At 41.4% G+C, this 22,161-nt stretch overlaps 1 protein-coding gene across 2 annotated transcripts in view; it reads right to left on the bottom strand.

Moving 5' to 3' along the window:
- Window positions 1-22,161, bottom strand: part of Nf1 (neurofibromin 1) — a 243,776-nt gene that overhangs the window by 23,221 nt on the left and 198,394 nt on the right. For both annotated transcript variants that reach the window (XM_051158073.1, XM_051158074.1), the window contains 12 exons: window positions 19,459-19,891; window positions 18,313-18,653; window positions 14,457-14,659; window positions 9,408-9,601; window positions 8,575-8,715; window positions 7,718-7,997; window positions 7,084-7,298; window positions 6,416-6,477; window positions 6,166-6,280; window positions 5,263-5,364; window positions 3,463-3,603; window positions 870-996 (listed from right to left, as the gene is read on the bottom strand). In XM_051158073.1, the coding sequence (XP_051014030.1) occupies window positions 870-996; window positions 3,463-3,603; window positions 5,263-5,364; window positions 6,166-6,280; window positions 6,416-6,477; window positions 7,084-7,298; window positions 7,718-7,997; window positions 8,575-8,715; window positions 9,408-9,601; window positions 14,457-14,659; window positions 18,313-18,653; window positions 19,459-19,891 (2,354 nt within the window). The remainder of the gene's footprint in view (window positions 1-869; window positions 997-3,462; window positions 3,604-5,262; window positions 5,365-6,165; window positions 6,281-6,415; window positions 6,478-7,083; window positions 7,299-7,717; window positions 7,998-8,574; window positions 8,716-9,407; window positions 9,602-14,456; window positions 14,660-18,312; window positions 18,654-19,458; window positions 19,892-22,161) is intronic.

Raw genomic sequence — 22,161 nt, 5'->3', positions numbered from 1 at the left:
GGTTTTTTTGTTTGTTTGCTTGGTTGATTTTTTTTTGTTTTGTTTTTGAGACAGGGTCTCACTATGTAGCTAAGGACTAGGCTGGCCTTGAACTCACAGAGATCCACCTGCCTCTGTCTCCCAAGTGTTGGGATTAAAGGTGTGCCCCATCATGCCCAACTTACTATTATTTATTTACTTATTTTATAGACAACCACCTTAATAAAGCATGGCTACAAAGCTATGAAGTCGGAAGTGAGCAGTTAAAGCTAGGCAGGAAGCGCATTAGCTCTAGTCTAGTTTGAGCTGGTTGGCTAGAGACAGCAATGAAAACTGGAAGAGCAGAACCAGAGTGGCAGGGCTCTAAGACAGTAAGAGCAAGGATTGAAAACATGCTAGAATCAAGTTGAAGGCTATCTATGATCATGTCTGAACTCAGTGTGCACTAAACTGCAAATCCCTTTCATCCCCTTGGCAATGCTGGAGACTGAACTTAAGACCTGGACAAGTGTTCTATCCTAAGACCTTGGACAAGTGTCCTATAACTGAGCTAATCCCTAAACCTTCTGCGATTAAATTTATACAACAACACTCTGTAATACATATAATGAAATGAACATAAACGTGCAGTGCACTATTAACCAATAACACAGCAAATAAATCTTAGAAATTTTACTACCAATTATTTTGCTCTTTTAATAAGATCTAATATGAAAATTAGGTTCTAGTTAAATAATTACTAATTGAAAAAACTCATGCAGATACAGTTTTTATTTTAAAGTAAAACATACGGGCTAGATTACAGCAATTTATCTCAAGCAATCAACTCTTAGTTATTTCTGGCTTCTGGACAGTAGTTCATGAAACGTCCTAACAACAGGCCCCTTTACCTTTTAGGAGGTGTCCAACTAATGCAAAGTTAAAGTTAGAGTTGAAATTGAGTCCAACAAAATGATCCATTTGCTTGCAGTGCCATTCCAGAGGATTCCGGATTGCCATAAATACTTCTTCTGGACTCTATTTAAAACAATCAGGAGACCGATAGTTAGTGGAATTCACACAGAAGTTTCCCTTTTCATTTTCCAGTACTAGAAGTGTCCTGGCTCAGACACTGTTAAATAACTCACCGTGTGTGTGTGTGTGTGTGTGTGTGTGTGTGTGTGTGTGTGTGTGTTGCACAGTATGACATGCTAAGTAATTCTTTCAGTTTCAGAGAAATTATTTTTAGATAACAGAAACCCCCATAAGAACATTTACGGTACTATAGATTAACTGGTGTAAGACAGTAAAAAAGACAGTGGGAAACTCAAATTGCTTTAGTTTATAACATGATTTGTGTGCGTGTTTGGGGCTGCAGGGCACTGCGGGTGAAACCTGAGGTCACACATGCTAGGCAAGTGCTCTCACCACTGAGCTGTGTCTGCAGCTTTACAATACACAAATCTGAACTATTGTTTTTAGCCTTTGGAAGTGAGACTTCCTCTATCCCAGGCTGGCCTTGAACCTGCTAAACTCCTGTCTACACCTCTCAAGTGCTAAGTGCTAAAATTAGAGCCATCAGCCACAATGCCTAGCTACTTCTGACAGCTGACAGCAAACTCACATGGTGACTCACTATGATGCTGCGTTTTGCTTCATCCTCTCAAGGAGCTAGACCTTGCGGCAAGTCCCATTACTCTACCGTCTCAGAGAATATTCTGGTGATTTTAATAAAGCTTTATTAACTCTGATTCCTAATACTTTTGGGGCCCTGGTCTCTCCTGTGTTGTTCCAGAAGTGAAAATGCCAAGGCGGGGGCTGACGAGACAGCTCAGTGATTAAGGGCACTTGCTGCCGAGTTGGATCAGCTGAGTTCTACCCTTGTAATCCACACGGCAGAAGGAACACTGACAAGTTATCCTCTGACCTCCACACACACTGTGACATGCACTCACCCCAACAACACAAAATTAACATGCAAAGGAAAGAAAGAAAATGGCAGGGCATATGCTCCTAAGATATTTATTTTATTTGTAAGTATTCTTAACATACAAATAGCCAATAGCTAGATATCACTTGGAATCACCATTGTCTCCATCAGCTCCAGAGCAGAGCAATGAAGAGCTTCTTTATTCCTTTCTGTTTTGTGAACAGAGGTGTAATGGACAAACATCAAGGGAGCTCTACCTATAATTTAGTTTCACACTTCCTAGACTTCCAGCTGTTTTGGGTCTACAGCACATTAAATACACTAAGCAAGTACTTTAGACCAAGAATCTCCACACTTAGGCCACGTTCTGTTTTCCCACAGTTCATTTCATTTCAAGAAAAATTTAAACACAAAAATGCATGCACACACACACAAATATTCTCTCTTTTTTTTTTTAAAGCTGTTTCCAGTTTTCTCCAGAACAAAAGAAATAATTTTGCATCGTCTTTGAAACAGTATTTTTCATTTACTTAGCACACACGTGTGTCCACTACGTGAATCCTGGGGATTGGACTTGCTCGGGTTGTCAGGGTCAGTGGTAAGTCCGTCTACTTGCTAAGCCATAGCACTAGCCCAATTCTAACACTTTATTCTCTCTTGTATACTCTCAACCGAAGTCCAATCCCTATGCAGGTTAATCAAAGTGAAAGGGGGTGCTAATGGTATACTTTGCTGTGAGATTAGGCAAACGGGGGAAACTAGTAGAATTAAGTACCAAAAACTTTAGATTCTCCAAAGTACTTATCTGTTAGCAACTGCACAGATTTTTGTCAGTACAATTACTCAATACGTTTTTTTATTGAATAACTAGAAAATATTCTCTCTCTCTCTATAATATAAATAAAATAAATAGGGTTAGAGAATGCCACTGGAGAGTGCACATTAGCCGTCGGCAATGCGCAGGGTCTACTGTGGTAGCTATTACTGCTCTTCAGTATTACTTTAAAAAATATTTCCTTATTTTACATGAATGGGTGTTTTGCTTCCATGTATATGCATTGCATGTGTGTACTGCCCAAGGAGGCCAGAGAGAGCACTGGATTCTAGGAATGGAGTTAGAGATGGTTGTGAGCTGCCATGTGGGCTCTGGCAAGAGAAGCCAGTGCTCACACTGCTGAGTCACATCTCCAGCCCCACTTACTGCTATTCTAACCACTCATAGTAGAGCTTACTGTTCTTGGCTATTTTCCCCCCAAGACATGGTTTCTCTGTTTATCCCTGGCTGTCCTAAACTCGCTTTGTAGACCAGGCTGGCCTCGAACTCACAACGATCCACTTGCCTCTGCCTCCCAAGTGCTGGGATTAAAGGTGTGCCACCATGCTTAGCTTTCTTGGCTATTTTTATATTGCACCTACTGATTAAATGGTTTTTAGTGAGCTACTAAGGAACTATACTCACAATCAAATGCATTATACTAATGTTTAGATCATGGACCTCTTTTGGTTTCTAAAGAACCATAGAAGAAGCGAAGTCTCGCGGTGAGCATATGGCCCTTAGAAAGACACTTGCTCACCTTGTCATTGAATATCCGGAGACTATCTAAGGTGTGCAGGTTCTGTTCCAGAAGTGCAGTGCCTGCTGAGTACAAGTTGACTTCGTCTAGCTGCAACACAGCCACGGCAACCCAGAAGAGGGCTTTGTGCAGTGGGGAGTCCTGGCAAAGGAGACCCTCAGGTTAGTGCGGTAAAGCAAGAACCACTCCCTTCAGCATGTAACAGCTGCAGCATGTAACAAAGCCAACAGCCTGACCAAGTGTCTGTATTCTCCTTTGGAAAACAAGAATAGACAGAAGCACATGTGGCCCTCTCCATGTAGCTAACTGGAACTGCCATCACTAGGCTGAGAGCCTGAGCTTCCTCAGGGATCTCCCCCTGGATGCCAAACCCAGGGCCAGTGGTAGTAAATTCTCTACAGAAGACTCTGACACGTGCCATTCCCTTGTTACCACTGCAGACAGGGACCAGGCTAAGCTTCCTTCTGCCTGCACATCCTTCTGTCTCTGGACCACCACGTCCTGCTCTTACCACACTGTCTATTAGGATATAACAATTCCCAAATTCCTCTCAGCAGTATTGAATGTTAGATTAATTCTGCTTAATTTTTACAACTTTTTCTGTCAACTCTGTCACCACCCCACTGCCCTACTTCTAATTCTAGTTGAGGTTTGTCCCTTTCAACTTATCATGCTTACTAGGATAAAACTTATTCCTATGTACTCTGTCCCTCCTCCCTATCCTTCCACTTTTCTCGGTGGAGACTGTAACCAGGATCTTGTACATGTAAGCAAGTGCTATGCCTACGATTATACCCCGAGCCTAGCACACAGATTCTTCTGATGACCAGGTATACCTCTCGGGCTTTACATTTCCCTATTACTAACACACTAAGTAGCAGTTGACTGACTTTATTTGTCCACTTCTCAACATCCATCCCCATCCCAGATATAGGCTACTTTATTAATTTTGTTTAGTACTTGTATCTCTCTAAGCACTACCAGATACATAGAAGATGCTCAACTAATTCTTTTTTTGGCTGTTTCTCTGTGCAAAAGAGCCTTGGCTGTCCTAGAACTCTTGCGTCAACACCCAGCTCAATTAATTCTTTTTTTCCAGTAAATATTATTTATTATTTTCCATTGATGATCCTAAATGGTAGTTTTCTGTAAACTACCCTAATGCAATCTTTGCCAGGAATAACTGAGTTCATGAGCTCTGTACACAAAGATCCATTATATACTTGCCAGGTTCACAGTAATCGTCCCCACCCCCCACCCTGAAAACAGTGCCAGTGGAGGGATCCAAGTAGATAAAGAAGAACAGACCGAACATTAAACAGATGCTGACGGCTGGCATGGAGCCTGTCTTCTTGAAGCATTGTAAGAGTGGGGTCAACTAATTCTTAATAGATGAAAAGAACTAAAGCTGCACGGTGCCTACAGCTTCTTCATGTCCTCTTTTTAATCCATCCTTCTCTTTCCTTTCTTTTCCACTCCTCCCTCCTTCCCAATCCTTTTCCACACCCCCTCCACTTCCCTTCTTTTTGAGACAAATATTCTCTATGTAGCTAGCCCTGGCTATCCTGGGATTTGCTATGAAGACCAGGCTGGCCCCATGATCACAGAAATCAGACTGCCTCTACTTCCTGAGTGCTGGGACTAAATATGTGGGCCACCATGCTAGGCCAATAGTCCATCTTATATTCTAACTCTTATGACAAGAGGCTTCACACTGACTATAAATTCTTTATAATTTTTAAATCCATCTTATTTTCCAAACTCTGTATAAGAACATGCAGTACCAATCCCAGCAATTACCTTATTAAGAAGTGGCTGTAACTTTGTTAGTGCTATCACTGTAGCTTCTATCAGAACTTGACTGTTGTAAGTATCAGGTCCTTTTAAACAACTTTCAAGTGCCTTTTAGGAAAACAGAAATATTTATTTTACTTTTCATTGAAATAAAACATTAGCTCCTACAGTGAATCTCAGATTTAACTGAGAAACATTTAGGTATTTCACAGTAGTTTATTTGCCTTTTAAAAAGATTTATTTATTTATTATTATATATACAGTGTTCTGCCCACATGTACACCTGCAGGCCAGAAGAGAGTTCAGATCACATTATAGATGGTTATGAGCTACCATGTGGGTGCTGGGAATTGAACTCAGCACCTCTGGAAGAACAGTCAGTGCTCTTAACCTCTGAGCCATCTCTCCAGCCCAACAATTTCTAACAATGGTGAATACTGTATACTTGGTTTCTTATTTCTAAAATATTTCTATATTATATTTAATAAGTAGGGCATTATTATATTATGACTTATATAGCTTAGCGTTAAGGCTCTACGGCTTTGAAAACTGATAGGATATTAAGTGTGCTGGTTAGAAAAGAGGTAAGTACTCTTTTTAAAATATATTTTCTTTTCTTTTTTCTTTTTGATATAGGTTATTTCTATTATGTAACTCTGGCTGTTCTGGAACTCACCATGTAAACAAGGTTGGCCTCAAACTCACAGATCCACCTGCTTCTGTCTCTGATGTGCCGGGGTTACCAGGCATGTACCACCACACTGAACTTAGAAGGGCTCAGCACTTCAAAGACTTACAGTAAGGAAAAATGTTTCAAAGCCTAACAAATATATGTTTAATTAAATTTTAATGTGTTTTTAAAAACTAGGAGGTATTAATTTGTCTCTTTGGAAAAAGAAGGGTAAGTACCTTGCTAAGAATTCGGATGATCTGCTTTATCTGCCCATGAGACACTCGTTTGCTAATACAGCCAAACACCACAAGGGCTCTTGGCTGCAGGGACGGGTTGTACTGAAATGCAAACCTGCAAGTAAAAGAGCCACAAAACTTATGAAAGCTGTGTGCTTATCCACACTATAAATCCAACACTGATGATGCTATAACAGCTACTTTCAACAACACACACACTTTTACAGTTTACATTCAACTTAGAACACACCTTTGAGCTAGTTCTGTCCACTGATCCAGCCACTTGCATGTTGGAATATCTCTCATACAAGCCTGAAAAACAGGACACTCTAAATACATATGTGTACATTGACATTTCTAGAAATACTTAATATTCATCATGTCATTAAGGGATATCTGTTATAAAAAACAAAAAACAAAAAAACAACAAAACTACACTCCAGGGGCTGGAGAGATGGCTCAGCAGTTACAGCACTTGGTCCTGTAGAGGACATGGGCTCTGTTCCCAGAATCCACAAGTGCTTCCAAACCATCAGTTCTGGGGAACTCGAAGTCCTCTTCTGAGCGCCTCTCTGACCTGCGGGCACCTGGCACACATGTGGTGCACAAACATACACACAGGCAAAACATTCATACACACAAAGTAAAATAAATCTAATTTAAAAAATGAACACATTTTAAAGAAGTATCTTAAGTACAATGTATAATATAACAGACTAAACCAGCATTTCTTCTGTATATTACAGACTTTTTTTGTAGCCCTGGTTGGCCTAGAACCTCCTACATAGACTCACAGAAATCCACCTCCCTCCTGCCCCTCCTGAGTGCTGAGATTAAAAACTTGTGCCACAACAGTCTGCATATGACATATTTAAAATATGATTTTAATTTAGTTTCTTGTCATTTTTCCTTATATACCTCCATGATCTCCAACAAAGCTTCTGTGACTGTTTCTAGGGACGTCAAAGCAAACGTCTCCCTCTCATAGGAGCCAGGGGAGAATGACCGGTCCCGGTAGCTGGAGCGGAAGGCTATGACAGCGGCTGACTTAACTTTGCTAATGCCAAACAGTAAGTAAAATTTGGGTAATGAGAATTCTGTTAGGCTGAGCCTCAAAACTTGCTTGGTTTCTTCTGTAAAAGGAAAAGAAAATATCAGTTTTAATTCTAAAGAGATAAGTTTTGTCTTGAATTCAAGAAAATATAAATATCATACAAAAATCACAGAACCACACTTCCTAAGTGAAATCCTAGACAAGCTCTCCTAGTGTCTGCAGCAAACTGGCACTAGCTACGCAACACCATCAGCTAAAACCAGCTTTTAGGTTCTATGATAATTACAAGTACCTACATACCAAACACAGAAAGCCTTTATTACAGCCTGCTATGGAATGCAAGTTGTTTTAAAAATTGTTTTCTGGTTTGGTAAAATTTCAAATTACTATCCGTAGGCCTGGCGAGATAATATAATCTCAGAAAGAAACCCCCAGCAGTCAGGGAAGGGGAAGCCTGAGAGAAGAGCTGGGGAAGAAGACCACCTTCTGCGGACTTACCACTAAAGTGAAGCTGTGAACACGTGCACAGGGAGTGGATGATGTTAATGACGAGTCCGTGTGTTGAAGCTCGAAGGGACAAGGGGCCTGTGGCTACTAAGAAAGTCACGACATGGAAGAGATAGGGAAGGTGAGCGGCCACATCCAGGGAGTTGTTGAAGGAGAGCATCAGCATGTAGCGGGCCAAGATAGCAATGTCATCCCACATAAGATGCTGCTCTAAAGTCGGAGTTGGAGATAGGCACGTCTTGTCAATTATTTTACACATCCTTCCAATAACCTGTGAAGAAGAACAAGTTTTAAAAACACAAGACTAAAAGTGCCACCATAAAACCACTTAGGGGGCTGGAGAGAAGGCTCAGGCGTTAAAATCACTTGCTGTTCCTGCAGAAGACCTTTGTTCTCAGCACCCACATGGCAGGTCAAAGCCATCTGCAACTCCAGTTTCAAGGGACCTGATACCCTCTTCTGGCCTCTGCAGATACTGCTAACATGTGGCATGCACACATATGTCCAGTCACACACATACATACACATAAAAGAAAAATGAGTAAACCTTAAAAAATAAATTCAGGCCCGATGAGATGGTTCAGCAGGCTAAGGCGCTCTCTGCCAAGCCTTGAGAGCTATCTGGTGGAAGGAGAGAACTGACTCCTACAAGTTTCCTCTGACTTCTACATGTGTGCCATTGCATATGTGGAAGTGCACACAGACATGCATGCACACACGCATGAACATACACACTCACATATATAAATATATCAGTTTAACCTTAGCTAGTTATAAGAGGAAAAACTCTAAAGATGTCAAACAGATATACTACAGCATAGTCCAAAAGGTACAGAAAAAGTGGTTACCTTACTCGACACCAATTTCACATTTCCAGAAGCCAAAGCCACAGCTGTGTCTGCCATCACCTCAGCCTTGATAGACCCTAGCCCCCCTGTGGCACTGGTTTTGATGAAACTGTCAAGCACAACGTCCAGCAGGTCTGTGATCTGGGGAGACAAGGACAGCCACGATGCTTTCAAGCATGCTGCCAGCTTAACCTTTAATTAATGCACACTCAAAGGAGCCCAAGGAACAGGCATCCTGTTTTACCCCAGACTTTCAAAGCTTAGACTTAGAGACCTGTAAAACCTCCAGGGAAGGATGAGGGTGTGACCTGATCCCTTCAGAGTAAGAGCAGCATTCACACTCTAAGCATTTTTACATGACTATCTTCAGTTGCTTAAGACAGTAACACATGGCCAATCTAATTACTGAAACGACATCACATAGCCAGGAAACTGGCTCCAACATAATTCGAAATCCTTTAGAGGTTTCACAGCATTGTCTGAGTAAGGGCACTGCTTTCTCAAGTGATTATTTTGAAGGAATAACATACGTTTCCCTGTCAGATTAAGGAAAGTTGTACCATAGTCTATGCTACAACTGAGAATGAAAGCGGATGTTCTGAGCAACAGCATTAAGAATCGCTTCCTGAGATCTGTGGTGTGCAGGGACTGGGCTACATATTTATACATTATTTACTAGAAATGACAACAGGCTCCCACAGCTAAACTCTATACAATGATGCAAAGAGGAGAGCTCTTAGCTACTTACAGGGCTGGGTATGTGTCTGCATAAAATGCGCACCAAGAGTTACTAGCACAAAGCAGCACTAGATGAGCATTGGTAAAGTGGATACCTGTCCAAGGCTCCCCCATATCTTGGCTTGAATAGAAGGGTACATCTGCTTCTCGTTTATGGTCATTGTAATTAGCTTATCAAGAATGGCGGTGACCCTTTGTCGTTTAGCATCGTCGTTGTGTTTACAAAAGCGAACCAGGTTTGACAGCCACGGGGTCATATATTCCAAACAAAGGTGCTTCAGTTCAATACCTGGGGAGGAAATACTCCGTTAGCACAGATAGTCAATGAAAGTTATAAGCATTTTATTTTTTATGTGTCTGAGTATTTCGAGTACATGTACATCTGTGTACCACATGCTTGCCTAGTATCCAGTAAGTCTGGAAGAGGCTGTCTGACCCCTAGGACCAGAGTTACAGATGGTTGTGAGCCATTACATGAGTGCTGAGAGTTGGACCCAGGTCATCTGAAAGAGAAGTTAGTACTCCCCTACCCCCACCCCAAACCAGGGTTTCTCTGTGTAGCCTTGGCTGTCCTGGACTCACTTTGTAGACCAGGCTGGCCTTGAACTCAGTGATCCGCCTGCCTCTGCCTCCCGGGTGCTGGGATTAAAGGTGTGTGCCACCACGCCCAGCTCAGCCAGTGCTTTTAACTGCTGATCCACCTCTCTAGCTCCAGTAATGATTAAATCATGAAGGAATATAGGGGAAGTTGAAGGTAAAGATTATTATCTTGAATTAGGCCTAGAAAAACATTTTGGTAACACGCCATGACACTAAGATTTGAGGAGGAAAAACTTTTAAATAAGCAAGCTGAGCTGGGCATAGTGGTGCACACCTTAAAAAATTTATTTTATTTTATGTGCATTGGTGCTTTGTCTGCATATATATCTGTGTGAGGGTGTCATATCCTCTGGAACTGGAGTTATAGACAGTTGTCAGCTACCATGTGGGTGCTGGGAATTGAACCTGGGTCCTCTGGAAGAATAGCCAGTGTTGTCAACCTCTGAGCCATCTCTCCAGCCCAGTGGTGCACACCTTTAATTCCAGCACTGAGGAGGCAGAGGCAGCTAGATCTCTGAGTTTGAGGCCAGTCTGATCTATAGAGCAAGTTCTAGGATAGCCAAGGCTCCTCAGAGAAACCCTGTCTCAAAAAAATACTAAAACATACATTATTAAATTTAGTGTTCTAATCTTTTAAAAAAATTTTGTTAGTTTTTGAGACAGGATCTCTTTACATAGTCCTGGCTGTCCTGGAACTTACAGGCCTCCCCAGTGTTGGGATTGAAGTGTACACCACCATGCCTGGCTGTTCTAACCCTTCTAAGTATATAGTTGGAAGGCATTAAGTACACTGAAATTGCTGTGTGATTACTACTACCACCCATTATTACTTTTCTTCTTCTTCACTTTTCTTTTTCTTTTGAATTTTTTTAAAAGACTAGTCAAGTGCAGTAGTGGGAAGGAGGAAAAGTGTAGAACAGGAGTTCCATCTGTAACTGACTGTGAACAATCAACTGTGATAGCTCACCACCTTCGGACCAGCCCTTCTTCACTTTTCAAAACTCAAACTCTGGGCCCAAATCACTTTCTTCTTCTCCTTTTTTTTTTTTTTTTTTTTTTTTTTTGTTTTTCAAGACAGGATTTCTCTGTGTAGCCCTGGCTGTCTTAGAACTTGCTCTGTAGACCAGGCTGGCCTCAAACTCACAGAGATCTTCCTGCCTGTGCCTCAGTGCTGGGATTAAAGGTGTGCAACACCACCACCCAAACCCAAATCACTTTTAATAGCATCATATTATTCTATGGTGCAGAAAACCAGAAACTTAGTTTATTTGTTGGTTTGATTTTTCAATTATCTTTTTAAAATTAAGCAATGTTTTATTAAATTCAAAAGTAGGCAAAATAAATATGACAATGAAGGTCATGATAAGTCCCTTTTCATGAGGGATGTGGTACTGAGTGAGAGAAGCTTCTGGACACTGGAAACGTTGGAGGCTGTGATCTAGAAGAGACTTTCATTAGCTTTCATGAGACTCATCAATGAACGTCTATGCACTTAACATCCAGGCACATCCCAAGACACACCTTAGTTTTAAAAACTAACATGAAAACAATATGCCATAAACATCTCGGCCTTAATTCTTTTTAAAAGTATGTGTGTGCATGTGTGTGTGTGTGTGTGGGTGCAAGTGTGTGCCCTAGGGAGATCAGAGAAGAACTCTGGGGCTGGTTCTGTCCTTCCACCTTTACATGGGCTCCAAGGAGTGAACTCAGGTTGTCAGGCTTTGTGGCATGTGTCATTACCCACTGAGTCATCTTGCTGGCTCCTTAGCATTAATTTTTCAGGAAAAGATTTAAAAATGTGAATATTCTTCAGGGTCTAATCCACTTCTAAATATCTTTCTAGCTCTCAGGATTTAATCTTAAAAAAATTTTTTCCGTCTGATACCTAACATACCATATGCATATATATATTTTTTCAATATGTATGTATTTTTATTAACAAACATAAAAATATTCTTTCCTTAGTATGATGCATGTGCTACCATGATTCATTTATTAACTTACAGCGAGCTCTTCTCAACTAAGGACATTAATCTTCCCACAGTCAGCCCAGTTCTCTCCCAGGTCTAGCTTAGTCACTCACGTTCCTTTTTTTTGCAGAGAGATGTTCCAGTCTCATGAAGCTCATCTGTTCAGTATTTACTTTGCTTCTATCCTGTGTTTGCTTGTTTCACCCATCCTACTCACGTGAAAGCAACTAAGTACCCACTTCTTTTATTAATGTTTCTAGATCTACATTCAATCTTAAATATAGCCAGAACTTATTTTGGTATCTTTGAGTATAGATGGCCTAACTTAATTCATTTTCCAAACTTATTTCTTAAATGATTTCACCTCCCCACTCAGTTTGTGATGCTTCCGCTGTTTCTCTTCAACAGCTCTGCTTGCTGATCTTTGAACGTTTGTGTTTTGATTATTGTGCAATTATAATATGTACAGAGGTGGAGACATAGTTGTTGTTATTTTTCCAGACAAGGTTTCTCTGTGTAGCCTTGGCTGTCCTGGACTCACTATGTAGACCAGGCTGGGCTCCAACTCACAGAGATCCACCTCAGGAGGCAGAGGCAGGTGAATCTCTGTGAGTTCAAGGCCAGCCTGGTCCAAAGTGAGTTCAAGACAGCCAAGGCTACACAGAGAAACCCTATCACAGAAAGAAAGGAAAAGAAAAAAAAAGTGCGTAGCAGCGCCACACCGCCATGTAGCATGTGGACACATCTGTAACATCAAGTCCGTACTTTCCTTCTTTTCAACATTTTCTCAGCTATTTATTTTCAATAGAATTTAAAATTGTTTGAAAACTTCAAATTCCATGGTTACTTTGATGGGACTGTATTAAATTTGAAATAATCTCAGAAGAGCTGTTTATGCAGGAACACAATATGTGTCTGCTCACTCAGACATTTCCCCATGTTTATAATTATTAATAAAGCTGTGCAGTCTCACTGTTTTGTCAGACTCACACACTTCTCATCAGGGTTATGCTCCTACATCTTTCACTTGATGGGAAAAATGGAGCAAAGCATGTCTGACAGTCTTGTAAAAAATATTTCATTTATTTTATGTATATGAGTGTTTTGCCTCTATGTATGTCTATGCAGTATATGCATGCAGTGCCTGCAGAATCCAGAAGAAAGCATCAGATACCCTGGAACTGGATTCATAGACAGCTGTGAGCTGCCACGTGCATGCTGGGAATTGAACCAGGGCTGAATGGAAGCGTGCTCTTAAGCACTGGATTATCTCTCCAGCTCACAACCGACATAGTCTTGATGAATCGTTAAAGCATTTAATTACCTAATACCGAATCATCTTATTAAGAAATGTGTTTGAGGGGCTGGAGAGATGGCTCAGAGGTTAAGAGTACTGTCTGTTCTTCCAAAAGTCCTGAGTTCAATTCCCAGCAAGCACACGGTAGCTCATAACCATCTATAATGAGATCTGGTGCCCTCTTTTGGCATGCAGGTGTACATGCAGCTAGAGCACCGTATAAAAAATAAAGAAATAAGTCTTAAAAAACAGAAACAAAAACAAAAAAAAAACAAAAGAAGATATGTGTTTGAGCCGGACACGGTGGCGCACGCCTGTAATCTCAGCACTCGTGAGGCAGAAGCAGGCAGATCTCTGTGTGTCTGTGAGTTAGAGGCCAGCTTGGTCTACAAAGTGAGTCCAGGCCAGCTACATAGAGAAACCCTGTCTTGAAAAACAAAAAAGAAAAAAGAAAAAGAAGGAAAGAAAGAAATGTGCTGAATGCAGAAAAAAAATCTTTATGTATTACAGGGAGAAGGAGAGAGGAAAATGTGAGGAATGAAGTCAGACAAAGATCAGCAGCTTTGCTACTACAGGGTATGGGGGCAGACAGATAGTAAAAAGAATCAATATTAAACTAATCAAATTTATTAAAATGAACTCAGGATTGACTCTGGATGTGGCATTATCCACCATGTCATTCTTTTTTTTTTTTTAATATTTTATTTAATTTTAATTTATGTGCATTGGTGATAGGATGTCAGATCTTAGAGTTACAGACAGTTGTGAGCTGCCATGTGGGTGCTGGGAGTTGAACCCCGGGTCCTTTGGAAGAGCAGGCAGTGCTCTTAACCACTGAGCCATCGCTCCAGCCCCACACCATGTCATTCTTTATGAAACAACAAATGCCAAATAAAAATCATAGTTCCAAGACAACTACAGAAAGGAGGAGAGACTATTTTCCATAAAATCAAGGAAATATGTGTAATTCTTGTGTCAGGAGAGAAATGCTAACCCTCCCGGAGCTGAAATAAACAAGGAATACCTTCAAGCAGCCCAGAGGCAAGAGAACCCCACCCGTGACCTAGGCTAGAGTTCTGATCAGTTGGTTTACCCTGCATTCCACCAGGAGTCTCTTTCAGAGGTGCTTTAGTTGTAGGATACCACAGACAAAAAAGGGAAGTTTTTAAAAAGCAAGAATACAGTAAGTAAAAGACTCCTGGTAAATACTCAAATGAAAGAATTTCCTTTGAATAGAGCTAGACTCATTCTTAGTATTAAAGACAACAATTACTTACTAGATTTACTAAATCCAGAGATACACTCTTCCAAAAACTCCAAGGTAAGGTGCGGCTCATTGGCTGCAAGCGTTTTACTGATGGAGACAATAAAGAGGGTATTGTTGGCAGGGATGCATAACCCTGATGTCTCTAGTAACTGACCTTCAATTTTTAAATTAAAGGTACAGGTTAAGGCACACAGAAGATTATATGCAGCAGACCTAAGAGAAAACACAAAAGAGAGTGTTTTAAACTTATTCTTTGTAATTCCATGTCCTCTACAACATATAGCTCAATGTTTCATCACAAAGCATGGTCAATTCATTCTCAGTGTTACGACTGACTAGAGACAGAATGCATGGCAAACTCCTAACAGGAGACTCACAGGATCAGCACCAGAAGAGCCCACGAGACTCCCAAGACAGGGAGGTGTAGGCCTTCCTAGAAATTCTCGTGGTAGCATAAGACAGCAGATTTAGGGTCTAGAGTGGATCAGTAGGAACAAATGACAGAACAAAGGCGTGCCGTGGTATTAGTGAAGTCAAAGCTCTGCTTATGGCTACTCTGAGACAGAGTAAGAAGTAAGGAGGAGGCCTGCTGCTGACAGCCTTCCATCCTGCTACTGGGGAGGCAGAGCAGGCTATCAATGTGAGGCCAGCCTGCTCTACATACAGAGTTCCAGGTCAGTCGGGCTGCCTAGTGAGAGATCTTTATTTTATTTTATTTTTTTAAGAGGAGGCATCTATCAAATTATGATGTTAGGAATGTTAAAGTAAGGGTATCCTTGCAATGTCTGTGTGTTCTACAATTTACACTGCAAACTAGAGGTTAAAACCAAAATTAACTGTAGTTTTAAAAGACGTAATTACATCTTCCATTCCATGACCTCATTCTATAATAGATAAATTGGAACAATCATATGTTATCTAGGGTCTAGGAGAACAAAAAGTTGTTAGAAATACATGCAAATATATTTAAGCAAACCAGAAAAGTCTAAAAACTTCACGTCTGAGCTGGAATAGGTCAATGGTAGAGTGTTTTCTTTACATGTGAGAGCCCTGGGTTCGATTCATAACATTTCAAAATAACACCCCCTCATCCCACCCCACCCACTCCACCCCACACCCCAAACAACAAATCTCAGGCTCAACTTTAAAATGCAGCAAAACAGTGGGATTGCTCAGTAAACTTCAGGTTTTTATTACCTCTGAATTTTTGCCATGTTGATATAGGAGAAAAAAAGCCATGGTTTCCCTAGAAGTGTTTTGCTTTGTGTTGTTTCCCCCTTTCTCTGGAATAATGCACTTTATCAATAAGTGAAAGCTTATCTACTCGCTTTCTCACTGGAAAACAGTGCAGTTTCACTTAAACTAGTAACAGTAAGATAGCCACTAGTGCTATTTAACAAAATGTCAGCGGGCAGGGCATCTTGGCACAGGCCTGTAACCCTAGTGTTTAGTGGGAGGCTAAGGAAGGAGGGCTGTAAATTCCAGGCTAGAAAGACCCTGTCTCTACAACCAAAATACCCTATTGATAAACTATAAAACTACTTGGAAATGAGAAGTAAAGGCAGGCTTACAGGCCAATTTTCTTATAAATGAGAACACTAATGTTACTGCTTGTGAATTTATGTTTATCTTTCACTGATGCACATGTCATACTATGCCAAAGTTATTTACTATCTAAGAGCTATAAAAACTAGGCTTCCAGAACCTGGGTCTGTGTCAGAGAGCCTTCTAAGATAGGGGGAGCCAAGCAGATATAAAATTTAGTGAGACACTTCTGAGAGTTCATGACGCCTATCTAAATGGGGGGGGGGGGCAAAGTTCTGTTGATTATCAACCTTGAAGTCTTTTCTCCCCCACCACCCCCACCCCCGCCCCGAGACAGTCTCACTATGCAGACCAGTCAGGCCTAGACCCCACAGAGACCCACTCGTGTGCTTCCCGAGTGCAGGTATCAAATGAGTATGCTACCACTCCTGACTAAAAAAAAATGTAATTGTGTGTGTGTTGTACACACACACAAGGCAGTTAAAGGACACCTTCTGGGAGTCAGCCGTCTCCTTCCACGGTGCTACTCTAACACAAGTTAGGTTGGCAGCTTTGGTGCTGCACTCCTTTACCCCGAGCCATCTTGCTGGACACATTTTCCCTCCTTCTTTTTTGAGACAGGGTTTGTCTGTGTAGCCTTGGTTGTCCTAGACTCACTTTGTAGACCAGGCTGGCCTTGAACTCATAGGGATCCACCTGCCTCTGTCTCTCTGAGCTCCTGGTTTAAAGGCATTCACCACTGTTATGGATGCCATATTTTTCCTACTAAATAAAGGGACAATTGAAAGCTTAAAAGGCTCAGAATAAAACCTCAGCTATGTTATACTCTAAGAGAGTGTATCTGAATCTGAGAATTGAGTGTCTCTTATCTAAAAGGACCACATCAGATGTGTTTCAGGGTCTGAAATATTTTCATAGATTTTTGCAGAATGAGTACCTATAATTAGAAGTTCTGAAATGGGGTGGATGTAGTGAAAGTGATTTTAATCCCAGCAAGTTCTAGTAAAAAAAAAAAAAAAAAAAAGATGTTATACATTCTAGATAAAATACATAAGATGTTTCAGATTTTGGAGCATTTTGGATTTCAGATTAGCAACGTTCTACCTCCATGAGTAAAAATCTTGACATTCCCAAGATATCTAAGATAAAGACTCATCCAAATATAAAAAGGAAAGAGAAGAAAATGGAGATAGGATACAAAGGAGAGAAAAGAAGGGCTGGGGAAAAACACCACTCACTAAGCACAAGCTGTTTGCTTGTGTTATACTAACCTATCACAGATGCTAAGGGCATTAGGAAGCCATTGTTACTGTTACTTTGCCAAAAAGGAGAGTTCAGCACTGTGCCTGAAAGCATGCTAAGCTACAAAATAGCAGCTCCCTACCCAAACCAAATCTGCTGACAGGGCAGTTCACAGCAGGTCAGTGCCCAGACAACCCTGTGCTCATACTGTGCTCAGGGCCTGTTTACACTGGTCTTAGAACCGCTGTGAAGAACTGGAGATGGTGCTCTGTGGCAGGGCGCTTGTGCTGCTAGCATGTGCACTCTGGGTTTGCTCTGAGTGAGGGAGGGTGGGAAAGACATTTCTTCCTTTCTTTTATTATTTTTTTCTAAGATTTATTTATTTATTTTATATACATGAGTGATCTGCCTGCATGTACACCTGCACCAGAAGAGGGCACCAGATCACACTACATGGTGGTTGTGAGCCACCATGTGGTTGCTGGGAATTGAACTCAGGTCCTTTGGAAGAGCAGACAATGCTCTTAACTGCTGAGCCACCTCTCCGCGCCACCTCCCTCACCTTTTATTTTAAAAACTGTTTTGAAATTGGAACATTATATTTTAGAGCTGATAGTTGAAACCCTGAGATGTGCCAGGTTCTGCCACAGCTGCCTTCCTGGATTCAACTGTTGTTCCATCATAGGCTCTGCACCTGAATCTGCAACAGACAATGTTTAGGTGCCTCCTTCACCAAGTCCCAGCAGGGTTTTACTTCAGCTCTTTAGCTATACACTGTCTTGTGTTTGGCCACAGGCCACAGCGGTGGCACAGCACGTGTGCTTACTGTCATGCTCTCCAAAGGACAACACCCTTCTGGTCCTGTAGCTTCTGTTGCAGAATCAGAGGTGAGAGCAGTGTAAGATTTCTTTAGAGAACAGTACTAAAGTGGCCTAGGTAGGAAGTAGAAACGAATTTGATTCACAAAATTTTAGGCCTTCCTTAAACAAGGACACTCTTAAGTGAACAACAGTGATAGACTGTTTAACTTGAAGTGAATTTAAAAAAAAAAAAAGGAAGACCGGGAGAGAAATACCTACCGCAAACTAGGGTCTGAACTGCCCAAATTAAGTAATGCAATATTAAGCAGTGTTCCAGGGACATCTTTGGGTCGGATCTTGGTGTGCTGGGGGATGGAGTCAGGCTGTGACAGCTCCCAGCGCGTCCTGATATGAATGATAGACTGGACAATGGCTTCACACTCCTGGTGCATGAAGGTTAGTGGTGTGCCTTGGTTTGCAATGGTTAAGGTGAACTGGTTTTCATCCACGAGGCAGATCTCTTCGATTTCAGAAGCATAGTAGATATCATTTAAAAAGACAGATTGCCCCAAAACTTTTGTTCTTTCTGCTGAGGTTACTTGAACAGCAGTAGAACCAACCTGAAACAAACAAACAAACAAACAAAAATGGTGTGAGAAAAAGGAGAATTAAATTCCAGTTATAGAGAATTCTCAGAAGTTTCAAAACAATTAATTCACCCAATCTGGCACCATGTTTGCCATTTAAATGTTACTATGAGTATACATTCAAATTACTTTAACAATTACATATAAGTATTCTTAAAAAAAAAAACTAAATTAAAAAATATTTTTCCTTTAAAAAGGGCCAAGAATTCTGTAAGTAAACAAGTACTTCAGGGGTCCAACCCTCCACTCTGAAAAGCTATGAACTGAGCCATCATGAGGCCCTTTCCACCTTGGACGCTCAACTGCTGGGCAGAGTCACAGTGAGAACTACCTTCCCCCTCCACAGCACTCTTCTGTTCCTCGCCCAGACTGAATGCCTTAATTAATCTAGTTTATGTGTTTGCGTGTTCGCCTGGATACATGTCTGCATCACATGTGTGCAGGTGCCCTCAGAAGCCAAAATCCAAAACATCCCCTAGGACTGGAGTCACAGACAGTTGTGAGCTACCATGTGGGGGCTGGGAACTGAACCCTGGACTTCTGGAAGTGCAGCCAGTGCTTTTAACCACTCAGCCATCTCTCCAATCCTGAAAAGAATGTCTTTAAGTGTATAATTTTCACACCTTCCATAGGACCATAATAAAGATAGAAATCTTGGTCTTCCCATATCTGGGTGTAATTAATATTGGACATGCAACTATGAGAACACTTATAGAGGTCAGAATATAACCTGGTTAGTCAAGAAAGGCAACAAGTATCAAAGCAGAGCAGAAGTTACCTTAATGGACACTTTGGTGTCTTTGTGAGCTAGCTTGAGAGCATTGTGGAACACCTTCAGATCCTCTTCCAAAGCCAAGGTGGCAGCAGGGAGCTTCTGCTGCTCGTGCTCTATGTACTCAGCCAGCCTCCCTGGGCAGTCGATGAAGATGAGCCTTTTGCTGCCCTTCAGGCCTGTCAGCAGCCGCTCGTGGTATTTGGTGTACTCCCTGACCCACGAGTTACAGTTATAGATATAGACTGCAGAAACATTGTCATAAGCAAAGCCAGGAAAAACAACAAACCACTTAGAGAGGAAGTCTGTTTTAAAGCGATTGCTAGGCCCCGTATGTGTAAGGTCCACTACAATTTCATATGGCTTTGCATAATATGGCTTTAAAGTCAACAAGACATGGTATATCAGCAAATCACCATTGATTTGGCCAGTTTTGAACCTAAGAAAGAAAGAAAAAAAAAAAGATAAAGATTGTTCAGATTTCTGAACATACAGAATATAAATCTATTTTCTTTTGTTTTACTTTTATTAGTTTTGTGTGCATCATGTGGAGGCCGGAAGACAACACAGCACAGCTATGGAGGTCAGAACCAGTTCTTCTCTCTCCTAATATGTACACTCTGGAGATTGAACTCAGGCTGTCAGGCTTGCAGTGAAAGCATCTCTCCCTGCTGAGCCATCTTGCTGCCCACTTCCCCTTTAAAGATTTATTTACTACATGTACAATATTCTGCCTGCATGTACACCCGCAGGCCAGAAGAGGGCACCAGATCTCATTACAGATGGTTGTGAGCGAACATGTGGTTGCTGGGAATTGAACTCATGACCTCTAGAAGAGCAGCCCATGTTCTTAACCTCTGTGCCATCTCTCCTGCCCAGTGGCCCCTTTTTAAAATTTTATGATTAATTTTTTTAAAATGTTGGTTGTGAGGCTAGCCTTTAACACCTGAGCCATCTCTCTGGCTCCGATTAATTTTCTAAAGCAGACAATGATATAAACAATTCTTCAGAGTGTAGATCTATGTTTTATATTTTCCGGATATTAAAGAATAAGGATAAAGAGAGAAAGGACTCCCTTATAGAGAGAACCCCCTTAAAGAATTCTGGCAATAACAACAAGGCTGCCTATCAAGAAAGAAGACAGTGGGAAGGCTGAGGGACCCTGGGTGCACCATACTTCTCAGAGAAGACAGTGGTTGGGAAAGATGCCCAGAAGCTGTACCCAGTCCACACCCCCGACCTTCAACAGAAGGCGGCTCAACAACGAACACAAAGCCTCCGGGCAGCAAAGCCAGAGGCCCAGTGCACAGGACAGTTTAAACTGTTTGGCTTTGAGAGTCTTGTCCCATGTTTGTAATTAAGAAAATATACAGCCCTGGAATTTGTTTCTTTTTCTTTTTTCCCTTTTTCTGGGGGAGGGGATTTTTTTCAAGACTGAGATGTAGCTCTGGCTGTTCTGGAACTTGCTCTGCAGATGAGGCTGACCTCAAATTCATAAGAGATCTGTCTGCCTTTGCTTCCTGAGTGCTGGGATTAAAGTCACTGGACAACAGACAACACTGCCCTGCCCAGAGATTATTAACTTGTGTCTTGAGAAAGGAAGGAAAAGTCTTCCTCAAAACCTGGAGAAAAAGCTGATAAATGAAAAGACAGTGTGAGATCTTGGTCAAATCTCCCCTATGGTTAGATTTATCCCCAGAGTGTTCAGTTGTGTAAGCTAGTAAGTTCGGTGTCTTGATTAAACCGTATTAGGTCGTATACCAAATCTACTTGGCTTGAGCCCTGGAAATCTGACTCAGGTAGTAAGGGAATCAAGAAAAGAGCGACAGAAACACACACACAGGCAGACAAGCTGGGCCGAGGTGGGCTATGGGCTATAGGCATTCCTACTCTGAAAAAGACTTTCTGAGCATCAACAGGATGCGAGGGTGGACGAGTATAAGCTAACCTTTGGTTGTGTACATGAGGTACACACCAAACAAATGAATTTTGTGTTTAACATTCAGTGTCATCCACCTAAAATCTCATTGTATGTATATGTAAAAGTAAATATTGCAAAATCTGAGGAAATCTAAAACTGCAAACATTATCTGGGCTTAAACACCTTGGCCAAGGGGTACTCAGCCTGCGTGATGCACTCTACATCACTCACAAAAGAAACAACAGAGAGGGGAAAGCATGGCCCTCAAAAGAAGGCAAGACCAACAGGAATCTGCGAGAGAGTGAAAGCTATGTAGATATATTGAATTCAGTGAGGAATCTGGTAGAAGGAAGTTTAACAGGAACGAGAAGGCAGGCTTGAGTAGAGAGGTAAAATGGAAAACATGGCTAGATGTGTTGTATAGTAGCTGGATGGAGTCTTAGATCCGAGTAGGCAAGCTCTGAGAGATGCAGACAAGAAACAAGTGTGGCAGAACTATGAGGGACCATAAAAGGCCTTACTTAGTCTTTGTCCGGGGGTTGGATGTTTCTCAAGCTATGTTCTGTGGACTACCAGTATCAGAGCCAGCTGTCCTGCTTGCTGAAAGTACAATGTTGGTACCAGAAAACGCCTACTAAATACAAATGTATGTAGCAAGGCATTTCTGTTTTTAAAAACAACCTTCCCATTTACAGAAATATTTTGGAATCACTTTTGAAAATATATGCAAGTTTTTCAACTTTTAGTAAGAAATAAGGAGGCTGGGGCTCTGTTCAGTTGGTAGAGAA

Source organism: Acomys russatus, chromosome 16 (assembly GCF_903995435.1).
Source record: "Acomys russatus chromosome 16, mAcoRus1.1, whole genome shotgun sequence".
Lineage (NCBI taxonomy): Eukaryota > Metazoa > Chordata > Mammalia > Rodentia > Muridae > Acomys > Acomys russatus.
Note: the sequence above shows the minus strand (reverse complement) of the source record. Positions and strands in the feature narration are given on the sequence as shown.